General features: G+C 38.6%; 1 protein-coding gene across 6 annotated transcripts in view; it reads left to right on the forward strand.

Moving 5' to 3' along the window:
• Positions 1-16,748, forward strand: part of TRIO (trio Rho guanine nucleotide exchange factor) — a 256,340-nt gene that overhangs the window by 218,021 nt on the left and 21,571 nt on the right. For 5 of the 6 annotated variants that reach the window (XM_082046525.1, XM_082046524.1, XM_082046521.1 and 2 more), the window contains 11 exons: positions 1,002-1,294; positions 3,039-3,209; positions 7,453-7,548; positions 9,626-9,774; positions 10,489-10,555; positions 11,981-12,084; positions 12,728-12,797; positions 14,916-15,005; positions 15,608-15,700; positions 16,341-16,391; positions 16,613-16,690. In XM_082046525.1, the coding sequence (XP_081902651.1) occupies positions 1,002-1,294; positions 3,039-3,209; positions 7,453-7,548; positions 9,626-9,774; positions 10,489-10,555; positions 11,981-12,084; positions 12,728-12,797; positions 14,916-15,005; positions 15,608-15,700; positions 16,341-16,391; positions 16,613-16,690 (1,262 nt within the window). Of the gene's footprint in view, positions 1-1,001; positions 1,295-3,038; positions 3,210-7,452; positions 7,549-9,625; positions 9,775-10,488; positions 10,556-11,980; positions 12,085-12,727; positions 12,798-14,915; positions 15,006-15,607; positions 15,701-16,340; positions 16,392-16,612; positions 16,691-16,748 lie in introns of those variants that run through there. The other variant, XM_082046527.1, reaches the window with a different exon arrangement.

The raw sequence follows: 16,748 nt of genomic DNA on the forward strand, positions 1-16,748 counted from the left end.
GGGAAAAAACCCATATTTGACAGCCTAGGAGAGTCTTCTTAATACCCTAGTGGTAGATAATGTTCATAGGAGTGGTGTTATGAGAATGTGTCAGAAAAAAAAAAAAAAAAAAGGTATGTTTTTAGGAGAAGAGAATTGCTGGGGGGAAAGAGCACTGTGTGGCATGGGGAAAAAAAAAAAAAAAGAAATACAGTCTCACAGTAGCTAACCAGTGAGGGTTTATCATGAGCATTTGGTCCAGTTCAACTGACAGGAGCCTTGGTGGGAAAGTAATATAGACCTCATGCACATATAACTATGACTTGAGAAAAGCGTATCCTTAGTTTGACTACAGAACTTCAGGCATTGTCATGTTGAGAAATACTGCTGATTCTGAGATTTGAGCAAACGGGCTTTTTAACATAGATGTTCTGTGCCTTTTTAAGCAAACAAACTAATCAATCAACACCCAAAACTTAGGCAAAAGACAAACATTTAGCTGTTCTCTGGATTCTTCTTTCCCCTTTGCCAAGGGTAGGGGAAATAAATAATAACAAAAGAAAGTACTTGGAGAATTTATAATAAAATTTGGTGTTTGAAAAGTAATTTACTTATCTCACTGAGGCAATTAATTTTACTCTTCATGTCCATGTGCAAAGCAATATACATTAAAAGCAAAAACAAGTATATCCTTCCATAAATTTAGATAACATTTGGAAAGTATAATCCACTATCAAGTAAGTATCAGCAGTGCTAAGTATGAATTAAAAGGGGGTCTGGAGATATGCACAGCAACTTAATGAATGCTTGACTGTTGTAAGCATATAAATGGAGTTATGTGTGGGTGGCCATGTGCAGCTTGAACACTGATAGTGGTGGTGTTGTTAAAGGTCAAGTCACTTCAAAATAAACTGGTCAATTGTTCTATAAATCCCATCTGATATCCATTATGGCGTATGTCATTTGCCTTGTCTCTCACCGGGGCTTCAGCTTTAAATTTCTTCCCTCGCCCTTTTTTTCAGACTCCCTTTCGGTCTCCAGCAATGATGCCAGTCCTCCTGCTTCAGTAACATCGCTTCAGCCCCACATGATCGGTGCACAGAGCTCCCCGGGCCCCAAGCGCCCCGGCAACACTTTGAGAAAATGGCTTACCAGTCCCGTGAGGCGTCTTAGCAGTGGAAAAGCAGACGGGCATGTCAAAAAGCTGGCCCACAAGCATAAGAAGAGTAGAGAGGTTCGCAAAAGTGCCGATGCGGGCTCTCAGAAGGACTCCGATGATAGTGCAGCAACCCCACAAGATGAAACTGTTGAAGAGGTAAGCATTTGGGGCAGCTTCCTGAGACTTATTATGATGATTTCGGATGAATTAAGTGTTGTCAGGTGAAGGTTGTCTCCTCAGTTGACTGTCCAGCAGTTGTGCAAAGTGGCATGTGCTGTGTGCTCATTCTCGATGACTGCTGTACTCTGCGTAAGTCCTATGCCAGGCATGGTTTGAGGCCTTCTGCATTGGGAGTATTAGCAGCACTCCGCGGAGAAAGATCTCTAATTGAAAAAAGAGAAATGGGGGAGTAAAAAGTTGTTCCTTGGCCTTGCTCTTTTATCCCTCTCAGGAAAGCAGCTTTGTGAGTAAAGGTGCTTCATGTTCTGGGAATAATCAGGGCATTTTGTATTTCCTTTACTTTTCTTGTTGATAGATCAGGGAAAATATAGGGAGAGCTGCTTAACGGCTTAAAGCTATATTAACACCCTGAGCAAGAGGCAGAGCACAGAAAAATTACTGGCCCCTCAAATCAAGAGGTAGTTACCATCAGTGAAATCATAAACATGGCGGTTTTCATTGAAGGGAAGGAAATTGTGAACTATTCCAGATTTTGCCACCAAGGACATCTACTGAAGGTTTCCTTTCCTCCCACGAACATGTGCCCATCCTTCTAATCGTGTAACTCACATATGGGCAAAGGCACCAATTAGGTGCAGACAGAGCCAAATTCTCTTCTCTTACCAGCCTCTGGTTCAGGCTGAAATGAATGGCATCTTACTGCTTCTGAGGATACAGCCACTGGCATTCTATACAGTTACGCCCTTTTACTATGCTTGAGTCTGACTAGTAGTTTTGGTAGTTATCACACAGAAAAGTGGTCTCCGGTGCACAATTAATTGTTTTGTGCATTTTTTTTTTTTCTTATTCCCAACGTATTTTGCTGCAAGGTTAGAACATCAGTGAAGTTATGCAGAAAATGTAGGGAAAGAAAAGACTAGAGACTTGGCAGCATGATGAATTGGGTAATGTGGTTTGGGAAGGAATATTGCCCTCTGTCCTTGAATATCAAGCTGTAGAAAGAGACCTTCTGTGATGCAGTTGTAGCATTGTGTTGAAAGTATTTGTTATACTGCAGTTCTGTGAGTGGGGAAAAAACTAAGACCTGTGTCTTAAAGACAGGAAAAAACAATAATCACTTGTGCTGTCTTCCTTTAAAGATAGTTGAATTATCCTGCGAGATCAGTTACAATAGACTTTGGCTAATTGAAATCATAGTTCCTTGTATAATTGGAAGGAATGTCTTTCAACACAACTGTAAAAATTATACAAGCAGTCTGCTCTCACTGTTTTAGGGGTGAGAGGAACAGAAAGAATAATTACAAAATACTTTGTAATAAGGGGTCTTTTATATCTTTTAAAAGTCTTGCTATGAGGGGTGGTACTTCAGATAAAAAGTTCTTGAGTTGCTAAGTTAGAGGAATGTGACACTTTACAGAACTCAACCTGGAAAGCAAGCGTGGCTTTAGTAACACTTTTCCTGTAGTAAATTTCAAGCTGAATGTCTTGTTCTTAGTATCTCAATCCCATCTGCTTTTACCAAACACTGCAAACATTATCTTTGGCACCTGCTTATTTCCCCTCTGTTGAGGAGGAGCACTGTGTTTGTAGGATCATCTTGACTTGTTGGGAGAGAGAACAGACTGCAGAACAGACTTGCTTAAGAAAAGTTTGTGTTGAACAAGCTTCACACTGCTGAGGGGATAACAGAGGCTGAATAATGTCTCAATTTCATTAACAGAGAGGTCGGAACGAGGGGCTGAGCAGCGGCACTCTCTCCAAGTCGTCCTCTTCAGGCATGCAGAGCTGCGGAGAGGAGGAGGGTGAGGAGGGAGCAGATGCTGTACCACTGCCTCCTCCCATGGCAATTCAGCAACACAGCCTTCTCCAGCCCGACTCGCAGGATGACAAGGTAGGAGGGGAGGGATCAGGGAAGGCTTCACGTGTTGAGAGGACCTCTGTTGGTTCAAATCTTTCTTCTGTTTCCAAAATCTCTGTAATGCGTGTGATATAGCTTTATGGTAGACAGAAGTAATCACTACACCACTTAAGACAATGCCAAAAGGGTTTCCTGTGGAAAGACTGAATTAAATGCATCTCTATTTTAACAGCACAAGTGCCGAAATTTTTCTACTAGCATTTTAAATCTGGAAATGGGCCGCTTTGTGTGTTTGCAGGCCTGTTTACCTCTGTTTAACAGATGCTGTATTTAGTGATTAGAATTTAATTGTTTTATAATCATACCTTTGGATACTGAAGTTAAAATACTATGTACAAGTGAAGTTTATCTGGAGAAATTAACAGTTGCATATAATGTTTTTAGATCATAGGCTGTTCACCAAGCCCTGCTATTTTGGGTAGTCTCAGTTCAGGAGCATAGGTCCTTCCTCGTCCTTCCTCGTCCTTCCTCGTCCTTCCTCGTCCTTCCTCGTCCTTCCTCGTCCTTCCTCGTCCTTCCTCGTCCTTCCTCGTCCTTCCTCGTCCTTCCTCGTCCTTCCTCGTCCTTCCTCGTCCTTCCTCGTCCTTCCTCGTCCTTCCTCGTCCTTCCTCGTCCTTCCTCGTCCTTCCTCGTCCTTCCTCGTCCTTCCTCGTCCTTCCTCGTCCTTCCTCGTCCTTCCTCGTCCTTCCTCGTCCTTCCTCGTCCTTCCTCGTCCTTCCGTTTTTTGTTTTGTTTTGTTTTTTTCTTTCCTCTACAAGCGTACTAAAAAGTTAGTATCCAAATAAGGGTAGTGATCCAGCTGTCTTTTACGAGCAAAGGCACATTAAAATTGAGGGTAAAAATTTTGCATCAGTGATGAAATTCTGGATATAGATGTTAACTGCATGAAGGCGATCCTACTTGCATGTTATCTATTTTTCTTAAACATTGTGATGTTCATACACTGGGAAGATTTATTTCACTTTTCAAGCTGGATCAAATGTTAGGAGACAACTATCAAGCCTGGAAATAGAAGGTTTTAGAGTAGAAACAGTGTGGACTTGTGCCGCAAATATTCACATTCACGGTTTACTTCCCTTTTTGCTGCTCAAAATTTTTAGCTATTGTAATCTACAGCATGAACATCGTTAGTGAATTTTGTGGGTAGTTACTCAGTGTTCTCAGTGATGCAGATGTTAATGATAAATTTGGCTGATTTTGTTGAATTCTTTTTTTTTTTTTTTCCTTTCTTTCTTCTTTTTATCCCACTGCCTTTCAGTGAGGATCTTGGTCATCCCTGAAGCTATCATTTTTAGGATCAAAATGGCTGGCTCCATTGTTCTATTTTCATTAAATTCCTACATGTTTTCCAAGTTGAAAAAGTGTAAAATATGAGTTGAGAGAGTTAATATGTTGGGAAATATTTTTGAAACAAAACAGGTAAAAATAGCATTTCAAAATTTTGGCAGCCTTTAGATCTGAGATAATAGTTTATTGCTAGAAAATAATAATCTCAGTTTGAGGTTTAGAAATAGAATAAAAATGATGTTGGTGAAAATATGCTACAGTTCCTGCTGATAAGCTGCCATATTTGCGTGTCCCTTCAGTGATATAAAAGAATTTATATGTAAGCCTTATAAAAAGTTCTTCAGAGAAAAACAGCTTTTGCTTATATAGTTCTTTTTGCACAGTAAGAACAGTTGCATAAAGGTATATGCTTGTAAGTTAGTGTGCATTTACTTTTGTATTTCTGATACAAAGTAAGACCCTTATCACAGTAGAGTAAGAGGCTTTGACTAGCTTTAAATCCCCAGTAAGATTTGACTTTTCACTTCTTAAGATGTTAAAATGCACTCACTGCAGGAAAAACATCTCGGGACAGTTTTTTAAGTGTCTTAAATGGCATTCTAGAAAAGACTTCAGAGAAGTAAAAATTTGGTGCAGTTAATATTATACTATAATTTTTCAAAACATGTAAATCGTGATTCATTTAAGGTGCATTGTTTTTGTGCCATATCTGTCTTACTGCATGGTGTGAGACAAAAATGTCCCCTCATGTGGCAGCCTGGGAGGTCATGTGTGCCTCCCTGAAGTCCACACACCAGGGCACAGTACCAAAAGCACACGCTGTACTGGAACACAGAAGTGAGAAGCCAGAGCAAAGCTTTACCCAGCAGAAGTCGGTTGGCTCTGATGGATTTACTGATTAATAAAAGGCTTGCAGACAAATTCCCGGTCGTCTGCCTTCTGGGTGGAGTCCTCCTTCGCATTCCTGCCACGCTCCGTGGTTGCTCAGCTCCTCTGGATCCCGAGGAATGTCTCCTCCTTTCCATGACCTCAGAGGCTTGGCTTTCATCTGCACCTCACTGTGAGCATTCCTTCCTCTCTGGGGCTCCTGCTCTACACTCAATGGGGGAAACTCCCAGCTCGCTGGGCTTCTCCCTCCCCACCCAGCCCTCTGTGGGCTCCAGCAACTTCTCCCACCTACATGTGTTCAGTTGCTCCCTCCACCTTTCCTTATTTTCTGGGCAAGGAGTGTACTCTGCTCCCAGAGTACATCGTGAGGAAGAAGGTCAGCAGGCAGGCTTTATCTGCACAGCCTGGCAGCTTCTTCTTTTTCAGATAATACATGATATACCCATATGGATTGGAAGCCAACCAGTTCTGAAGGTTTACCAACAGTCACACCCCATATATTCCCATAGAGCAATGACAGAGAGAAGGGACTTTGACCAGAGTCTGATTCCAACACTGCCAGTGTTTCATAAGGCTAAGCTGAGCTTCACAGCCAAAGTGAAAACCCACATAAAAGCACAGCTTTGGAAAATCTGGTCAACAGTCAGATGTCACAAGCATAGAGTTGCCTAAAAGACACACTAGCTGTGGGATTGCACATTTCTGGGTGTGCATGCAAACATCATGTACTAGGCCATGCTAATTTGTCTAATATCACTAAATAACACAATCATTTTCTTTCCTAAGAGCTCATCTGCACAGTATGCATTCTTCTGTTCAGTAGAATCATTGCACACTTCATGGATTTGCATTGATGGCAGTTTACAAGTTGTTTGCATTTAATTTTTGGATAAGCAGTATTAAAGTTTCAAGATCAGTTATGTTAATGTGAAACTAATTATTTTTGCCTTTTGTTTTCTCTTTTTGTAAACTCTGATGCAGCATTATGTTGACTTGTGTTCTGTCTCTGCTTTGGCTCAGTTCCCTTATCTTTCCATTTAAAGTTGTCAGTATTTCCTTTGCTTACCCAACCCGTTTTCCTTTCCGAATAAGACAAATACAAGGCAAACTACCTAAAATCTGTATATTCTTTTTTTTTGTATTGACTTATGGGGAGCCTTGTTACACCCATGCTTGATTTGGGCAGAACTTCTTGTGTTAAGTCATTATATGTGCCATTTCTTTGTCCAGTTTGTTGGAGACATTTGCAGGACAGCTTTGTGCTTCATGATGTTCACTGTGCTGTTCGTAATATGAAGTAAGGTTCATATTACACTCTGTCTCCAGTTATTTAATGATAAATGTAATATGCAAACAACTCTGTTTGCAAATTACTGAGGCTGAATTTAATGGCCCTCTCCCAGAATCCTTTACTGTGAACACCTTTTACCTTCAGTTGTATCTATAAACGGGCATTTTATACCTTATGAGGCCAGAGATCTTCTGTGCTCTACACATACCATTGGGGAAAATGGATGGCACAAGGAATGGTGAGCTCAATTTCCCCTCTGAATCCGAGCAATATACCCCAATTCCTTTAGAAAAGTAAATGCCCCTGAGTTGCTGGTGTATTTTTTTCTTGGCTTAGTGATGCTTCCTCCTTTATTTCAAGTCTTTTCGGTTCCTGTTACTTTTCTGCAGTTGTTGCTTTGTTTAACCACAATAAAATATGTTAAAACTGTTTGTTGTCTGTTGGGTCAGCTCAGGTGATTTTTATAGCTATTTGTCAGGCATTATCATAGTCAGCAAGATGAAGGATATTTCCTTGATTCCTGTTGCATGTAGGAATAGGAATTTTTATCCCAGCTTTTAACTTCTGTGGGCATTACTTAAAATTTCGAATTCCAGTTACCCAAGTTGGAAAGGCTGATCTTAGTGCTATATTACACTAAGAGTTACTGTCAGGTACCTTTGTCTAACAGAGAAGTGAAGGAGGTCTCCTGATCCTTGAGCAAGTACCAAGCTAACTCTACAATTCTCCTTCCTTTGTGTCATTGCACAGACATCTTCTCGATTACTGGTGCGGCCGACCAGCTCCGAGACACCCAGTGCTGCAGAACTAGTCAGTGCAATTGAAGAGCTCGTCAAAAGCAAAATGGTGAGGCTGACTGGCAGATGCGTGTGTTTAAATAAGTTGTGTCTTCAAGTCGCGACTTGCTATTCAAGGAAAAGCCACATGCCCATGGTGGGCATACAGCTTTGACTTGTAAAACTTGATGCATGTTTCAAAACTCACTTTCTGGATTGGAATACAGGTCGCTTTGTACACCCTCTTTTGTGAAAGCATTTACTGAATAGGAAAATGGCTGTGTAGAGAAGCAAAAATATCCAAATAAATATGAGGGAGAAGACAGAAAATGTATTTCCTATTATTAAAAAAGAAAATGTCTTGTTAGTAAAAAAGAATGCTAAGACCATTTGCCTGATAGGCCTTTGCAAGAAGAGTCTCTGGGACTGAATTTACAGCAAATCTTGCAGAGTTCAACAGTAAAGCAGATAACCCTCACACAGAGACATTTATTCTATCTAGCCATTTTTTAGGCAACATAATGAAGAAATAAGTAAGAGAGTAAAAGGATTGTTTTGTATGTTAGTGGCTCCTTTCTTGCTTTGAGGTGTTTGCTAACAAATGAAGTAAGAGGAATTTGTGTCAACTTGTTACATTTCTCTGTTTTCAAATGTTGTTTCTGAAGATGCTCATCAACAAAGAATAAGGGAGTATGGGCGATACCAGCGAGTCCATCCTTCATATTCAAAATCTGACTTGACTTAGTCCTGGAAAACCTGCTCTAGATTACTGTGTTTGAGAAGGGGGATTGGACTATATGTTCTCAGAGGTCCCTCAGCAATTCTGTAATTCACTCAAAACCTTTAAGTTTGGCTTTTGCAGCATAGACCCTGTTGGGCTTAGTAGAAGTGCTACTGTGAAAACTCTACAGAGACTACAGAGAATTGCAGCACGGCAGCTCCGTGTTATCAGAGGCTGAAATTTCCCTAAATTTAAGCAGCTTGGAATTTCAGAATGAGAAATTTGAATTTCCATTTTCCTCATTTAGAAAGACTTACACTTCACTTATATTACTGCAAGAAATTATTTCTGTACTCTCTTAGAGTATTAACTGATTTTTAATTCCATTGTACCAGGAGGGTGAATAAGAAATAATCTGTGGGAAAATTCAAAGCAGCCTTTTGTAAATGGAAAGTTTGACAATTCATATGTGTTTAAGGCAGGCTAGCAGTGGATATAACTTCATGATCTATGCATATAGTCCCTGGTGGAGATGTTCTCATTTCAGAATTTAAGCCAAGGATCAACTTCTCCTGGTTTTGGGGCTAGTGACATCATTAGTGGGTTTTTACTTTTTGTAGGGAAACAAAAAAGATTACAGCTGAACCCCACCCTGGTGAGGTAAATGTGTCTCACATTAAAGCCTGTATCACATTCAAGGAAAAAGTGATACATAACTCTAGCTTGATCCAAGATTATGAGCTTGAATTAACAGAAAAAGCATGTTTCTATTATTTCTCCCATGGCTTCTCCATCCTTTTTACAAACAGAAGACTCTGGAGTCCATGCAAGGGAGACAGTGTATCTGGCAGAAGAGACAGGGACTCTTTCCTAGGATCTGAACTGTCATGAAGCTCAAAAGTAACACTGACTGTAGAAGTCATTATTTTTCAGTGAGTCAGTATTTTGGCTAGTTAATTTGATAAACAAAATGTCTGACAAAGAATGCCACTTCTGTTGTAATAAAAAACGTAACATCTAAAGAATCTGCTTTAAAGACATCCATATACCAGAACTAAAGTATGACACATAGAATGTGATCCGCAGCAAGGAAGTTCACATCTGTGTAGCTTCCACCATAGAGGTACTTACATCCTGAGCAGGATAGTCTGATTTTTCACTCTTGCTACTTAAACCAACTGAACTCCTTTCTTTTCCTGTGAAGGAAAAGCTGACGCATCTCAAATGTGCTTCTAGAAGGTTAGGTTATCTCTCCTGGAAAGCCAAGTTCTTGGCTGGTTTCCTGGAAGCTTGAGACCATGTCGAGCCAAGTTATATTGCAGTAATTGATCTCCCATAGGTTCCCACATACAGCTGCATGTAAATGTGTCCTGTGAATAAAGGGTAAATAAACCATTGTTGCTGTCTATCTTTAACACCTTTTCAGGCCCTGGAAGACCGTCCAAGTTCCTTATTGGTAGATCAAGGTGACAGCAGCAGTCCATCCTTCAACCCTTCAGATAACTCCCTTCTCTCCTCCTCGTCACCCATAGATGAGATGGAAGAAAGGAAATCCAGCTCCTTAAAAAGACGACAGTAAGACCACATTTTCAGTCCTCTTTTAACAATGTTTTGAAGAGATAGATTAAATGTTTTCAAAATGTGTATTTTGAACTGGCAGCAGAAACTGTTAATCTGGAAGGGGTAGGACTTGTGTTACATGTCAAGCATGCGGTCACATTATACAAAGAAAAAAATTCTTAAACGGGCACAGTTTCAATTTCCTTTGATTTTTCATTTTAGTTATACCTGTGTTTGATTTTTGTCACATGTCAGTCTCAGCAAGAAGATGCTGATCTTTAAATGTTTAGAGGGTGATTAGGCTTCAAAAACCTGGTCATTCCCCTTGTTCCGTTCCATCGCACTCTTAATTTCTGTTACCATGGTAGAACAAAAACATGCCTGGTTTCAAAGTTATTTAAATCTGTTGGTAGAAATAACAGTTCCTATACTTAAGAGTCTCCAGACCAGAGACATAGTAGCATTTATTTTAAACAATGGTTAAATGTTTAATTTTAATGACATGTATAAGAAAACATCTGACTTCAGCTAAACAGAAATAAGCCTGCTCTGCTTCCAAAGTCAAAGCAGCATCTTGCTTAGAAAGAATGTGCATTGATTCTTCTGTTCCAGCTCTGCTTATCAAACATATGTGACTGCAAATGCGAAAAGCTGTGTGCCATTAACCCTCTTTAAGAATGTTTCATTTTTTAAATGAAATATGTGTTCACCATTTTCTTTCCATTGTAGCTACGTCTTACAGGAATTAGTGGAGACAGAGCGAGATTATGTACGAGATCTGGGCTATGTAGTTGAGGTATGGTGGTTTTCATTCTATTGATCTTGTTAATGTGGTACCAACCGGCTGTGTAGCTTGAACCTCACAGTTTTTTCAAGACAAAACACAGGATGAAACTGAAAATGTGAATGTTTCCATTCTGAGATTTCCCTCCTGCAGGGTTTTAACAGATTAGAAATACCGCAGCAGATGCCATTTGTCTTTTTCCTGTTGTTATTGTGTGCACCTTATTGTTCTGAGGAGTGTAGTTAGTAATTTTTTAACATCACTGCCTCTGGTCTAATAGTATCTTAGACTAAATGGTTTTGTTTAGCACAACTAAATTCAAGAAAACATTGTAACTCAGCAGGTAGAGGAACTATCCAGGATTTGAAAGACTTGCTTCCTCTCCTACTGCTCAGCTTCTCTTAGACTTCCTAGTTTCCCATTGTGTAAAATGAGATAACATCACACATCTCTCTTTAGTCTTCACCTGCAAACAAAATACATTTGGAAGAGTAGAAAGAATGAGCATTACAGTGAATTTCAACCTAAGAAATTTCAATTATTAAACTCTGGGAGGGATCAACATCGTGATAGTCTTTTTATAACATTTAAAGGATGCATTAGAAGGCTATGAACACATGTATTTTTGTAAATAACAAAATAATTCCTGGTGAAAATGCTAGACATCATAAATTTTGCAAACTAAAACTCAACTTTGCTAATTAAGAATAGAAATATTAGGAAAAAATGGAAGGAATAGAGATGCATGAACATTACAAAATTTAAAAACACTGACGGGTCTAACTATGTGATACATTTGCACAGTGAGACAAGTCGATAGATACACCAAAAATGAGGAGACTATAGGAAAATGTAAAAGGAACTTCATTGCAGCCAGAATGCTTGCTCATAGAATTGATGTTTCATTTTTTTGGTGTTTGGTTTGTTCATACCGCAAGCAGTAAGTAGTCCATGCAGCGCAGTCCCATATGCAGTGCAGCTGCTTCATTCCCCAGCACACTTTGGTGTACGGTTAGTGTGGATGACTGGAGTAAGAAACACTGAGTAAAGGAGCACAGAAGCCAATTCAGTGTGTCTGACTTGCACTTGGTAACAGCCCTACCTGGCAAAGCTTCGCAGCTGCTTCAGGCAAGAAGGAAAAGGGCTGTAGAAGGCTCTATGCTTTGAGCCTGCTCATGTAGGCTAAATTAGATATAGAGAATTCATCTTTCTAGTACTGGGCAGTGTTGTGTGGACAACCTCAAGCCAATTTGTGATATTTTGTGTCTATGCTCTATATTATGCTTTATTATAGAGCAGTTTTTTGGTTTGTGGTTGTGTCCCAGGCAAGCTGTTGTCATGGGCAATTTGGGAAACTTCTGGGAAAAGGGGGATTAAAAGACAGCTCACCTCTTTTAAGTTAAAATGTTCACAGTGTATTTCCTTGATCTGTTACAGGGTTATATGGCGCTTATGAAGGAAGATGGTGTACCCGATGACATGAAAGGCAAAGACAAGATTGTATTTGGAAACATTCACCAGATTTATGACTGGCACAGAGAGTACGTATTGACTTGAAAATCACTTGCTGAACAATTCTACCTAAAAAATACTAGATTGGCTTTAAGAAATTATTTTTTTTAAACCCAAATATTCATACACAAGGTAAATACAGTTGGTCTTGTGCTTTGCATTGTAGATACTGTACATTCAGCTTACAAGTGTTGGTATGAAGATTTCCTTTAAACAAGGATACTTGTGTATACCAAGTGCTTCAACTGAGAATCTATAGTATTATGTACAGAAGGTGCTATGTTGTTTGAGGCTTTGTTTTCAAAAATGTTATATTTAAGAATGCAGTCTAAAGAATTCAGTAGGGTTTAGCATGCCAATATGAGCCCCTCAGGCATTCAGACTAGGAAGGAAAAAAGTTTCAATCAATATATGAAACAAGAAAATCTTATTAATGAATCCCAACATTTTTTCATTTTAGCATGGATTCAGTGTGTCCTTTTGGAAATCTGTATTAAAATATTACACTGTTAACATTGCTATTTTGGACATACATTAGTATCCAGAGCTGCTGATACAGGACACAAAGTGGACCTTGCAGTAAGGCTTGATTGCCTTGCAGTCACCTGTTGCAATAGTGTGTGCTATCAGAAAAAAAAAAAAAAAACACGTACTTTTTCTGTTTATGTTCAGCTTCTTTTTAGGAGAGTTGGAGAAGTGCCTTGAAGATCCAGAAAAGCTGGGATCCCTGTTTGTTAAGCATGTAAGTGCAAACATTATCTTTTGCAAAGCCCTATTCCTGCTGCTGACCAACATGTTTGAATATTATGAATTTATCTATGGTACAACACAGTTAAGAAAGTGCTGTAAAATATTCCTCACTGTAAGAGGTGGAGAGCTAGATTTTAAGAGCTTACAAGGAGACTAAGTAAATAATCTAGTTTTTCTTGCCCGTGTCATGCTGCGGAGAGGAAATATGAATGTGGACCCTGTCTCTCAATTCAGTTCCAGTTCTGTGCGAGGAAATTGTTCATTTCATATGACCAGATACACCCATCTTCTAATCCCAGGTATCCATGCAGTAACATGGAACATAGGAACCAAAAATAGGAAAGCAGCTCATTCTTCCTACTGGTTTCTGTGCATTCCAGTTCTGTATGTTTTCCTTTTCTCAGAATCACAGCAGTGGCTGAGATCCCTCCCTCTTCACTTGTGGAAGGAATTGAGAGTGCCAGAAATTAATGATGTTTAATTTCAGTCCAACACAGTACCCTTTATAGCTTTATACAAGTCCCTGTATTTATACTTTTTGTTTATTTTTAAAAGGAATGACAATGTGATACAATGTGATACATGTGGATATTATAACACTTCAGAAAGAAATCAAATTAATTACTTATATAGAAACTGGGTATCACACTGCAGGATACATCAGACATGCCACTCATCAGTCATTTTGGTGTCTGTGTAGAAATGCCATTTAATATCTGTTTGAGATGAGGTCTCAAAGTACTCCAAATCATGCAAGACAGTAGAAGAGAAACTTGTCAGCTAAATATGATAGTTTGCACAAGTGTGCAAGACCGAAGACAGACTGGATTAAAGCAGATTTAATGGGCTTCAGATTTTTCATGCAGTCTGTGTTTGAAGTCAATACCAGGGTAGCAAAAAAGCACAGAACCAAACATGAATGGAACAGTAATACTGGAAGCCAGGCATAATTCCTAGAAGAATTATGAGGAATGAGCTGTTTCATTTCTGAGGGATTATTATTATTTAAAAAAGAAAAAAAAAAAAAAAAACAACAGGCATGGGACAAGGGGAGAATTCTGGCACAGCGGTAAAATGGGAAACCTGGAGGGAGTGACTCTCCCTGTTTCTGATTGCTGTTTTATTTTCTCCTGGTATATTTGTAACTTAGATGTCTTTGTAAGACATCCTTACCACTCCAGATGGAAAGGCAAGCTGTGATGCTATTATAACATCCTCTGGCAAGAACATGACAATTCAGTTCCTGCTCTTAATCTATGTTCTGTGTCCTTTTTAATCTCCATCTTATTTCTTCCTTTTTTGCATTCTATTTGGCTTAACTGGTCAGTGCTCCGTGAGTCTCTGAGCAGCAAAGCCTCTAACAGCAAACTAATGCTAGCAAAATGATATGGGAGATTTTGGGGTAGGTAATAGGTGCATATGGTAGGTCTGTGTTACTTAACCAGCAAGGCTGGTAATCAAGAATTATTCTTAAAGGCAGAAGTTATGCTCTCTTTTTCTTTGTCATCTTGGTGTTAAAAAGCACATGCACAAAATACAGAATCAGGGTTAAAAAATACAAGCACCACCATTTCCATGCTACAACCACTATTTCCAGGCTATGTCACGTACATCTCCACTCAAACTCCAATAGGACAGCTAATACTAAATAGAAGATTGAGAGGTTTCTCCTAGCTGCTCTGTACTGCTCTCAGGAGGTCATTATTCTAATATATTAGAACAATAATCAGATTATTAAAATCAAATACAAATATTATATTTCAAAGGCTCCATCCATTGCTCTTGCTAAAAGAAAAATAAAACCGTTTTCCTGCTTTATTTTACTATGGGACCTGCTGAGCTATCATCTCTAAACACCTGTTGTTCAGGAGTATTTATAACTATGCCAATTTTCTGACTTATGTTGCCTTTCCAAAATCATCATGATCTTCACAAATAAGTGTGTTTTCAGGTCTGTAATTTCTGCATATGTAGCTGCTTCTTTCCCTCAAAAGGAACTATTTAAGTTCATGCTTTTGAGCAGCTGTACTTCTTAAAATAATACTCCATTTCAGTCTGGCATGCTTTTTTCTTGATGATGATGTATCATTCTGTTTCTTTGTTCTTCTAGGAGAGAAGGTTGCACATGTACATAGTTTACTGCCAAAACAAACCAAAGTCTGAGCACATTGTCTCAGAATACATTGATACGTTTTTTGAGGTAAGTTTCTGATAGAGGATATATACAAGCTGAAGGGTGTGTACAAATCATAAGCATTATCAGATCTGTTGACAAAAAAAAAGGCAGCACACATTTCTTGCCATGTCTGTTATGATTTCTCAAGTCTGATACAGGCTCCTAGAGATGTGTTAATTTATGGGGAAAAATACTAAATTTTAGGTATACGTATACCTAAATTTTAGATATACAGTTATACAATTAAGTAGTAGAGTCTCATCTTTACTAGCTTCAGGCAGTAACAGTGCATATTATATGAAATTACAGTTTTGGATGAGTGAAGATCACTGTCAAAAATAGACTATATACAACCTGTGATTGAAAAATAACTTTTCATTATACAATGTCTTCAAAAAAATATATGGAAGATGCTGGGAGGGGGAAGTGCTTTGGAAACAAACCTGATAGGGGAAGGTTTCTGGCTTTTGCTAACTGAAGGTTAGGTTCTGCTCTGATTTTTGCCAATTTCTGCTCTGATAGCCATTAATAGTGATATATCCTGCTGTGTTTTTAACTCAACAAAACAGAACAACGTTGTTTCTAACTGAACAAACAAACAAAAATGCTTGTTTTACAACCTTCAGGATCTAAAGCAACGCCTGGGCCACAGACTTCAGCTCACGGACTTGCTAATAAAACCTGTGCAGAGAATTATGAAATACCAGCTGTTACTAAAGGTAAAGTGATGTTCAGATAAATTATTTAATGTACGTGTTAATGGATATGTTTTCTTTTTTAAATATTGCTGATCATTTGCCGCCCTTCTGCCAAACAGAACCCAGTTTTGTAAGCAAAGTAGTATGGTTATTTTCTGAGCATATTCAGATAGTTATAAAAATTGCAGTAGGCAGATTGGGTGGAATTTTGCCTTTTTTCTTTTTTGACAGTTAAAGATGAGAGAAACTTCAGTCGGTGGCATGAAGATGTTCAGAATTTGTACCCATGTCATAGGAAGGGGATGGGGATCTCTCAACTATTTTCAGATGTAAATGTGATATGAGTTGTTGGGACTCATCCCAACTTTTCTAGTTACATCTGCAACCTTTATGATATCACATAAATGTTTACTGAAGAGTGACCCTGTGTATCACAGAGGTCATTGCTTTATTGCATGTTCTTATATGATCTAAATAAAAAATAGTTAATAAATCTTTAAGAGGGTGAATGCAATGCAGTAAGAAACTTTAAAAATAATTTTTCTTTGTGTCTTCTGCAGTCTGTCATCGTCTGACAGGGTAGCAAATGCAGATTTTCTAAGATTTCTCATTGTTGATTGATGAGAAAAGAACTTCATATTATTGTTTTTTCCTTTTTCAGGACTTCCTCAAATACTCTAAAAAAGCTAACCTCGACACAACAGAACTAGAGGTACTTGAGACATTTTCTCTTAGTGATTTGGATGCTCTTTACTTGAAACTTCTACTTGTATTGACAGAGTTGCTTTCCTTTTCTGATATTCTTGAGAATGTGATTATAAGTGTTTACTTTTCATATTTCTGTATTAAAGCAAACATAGGAAATGAAACAAAATTTTATCCTGCTAACTCATTTGGAAAATAAAGCTTTGACTTTTTATTTGTTTTGAACAGAGAGCTGTAGAGGTCATGTGTATAGTACCAAAACGATGTAATGACATGATGAATGTTGGCCGCCTGCAAGGATTTGATGTAAGTTGGCTGAGGTTTTGCTTGGAGTTTTTGTCAGATTCTCCAGAAATTAACAGTT

This window comes from Streptopelia decaocto, assembly GCF_964273445.1.
Source record: "Streptopelia decaocto genome assembly, chromosome: 2".
Classification (NCBI taxonomy): domain Eukaryota; kingdom Metazoa; phylum Chordata; class Aves; order Columbiformes; family Columbidae; genus Streptopelia; species Streptopelia decaocto.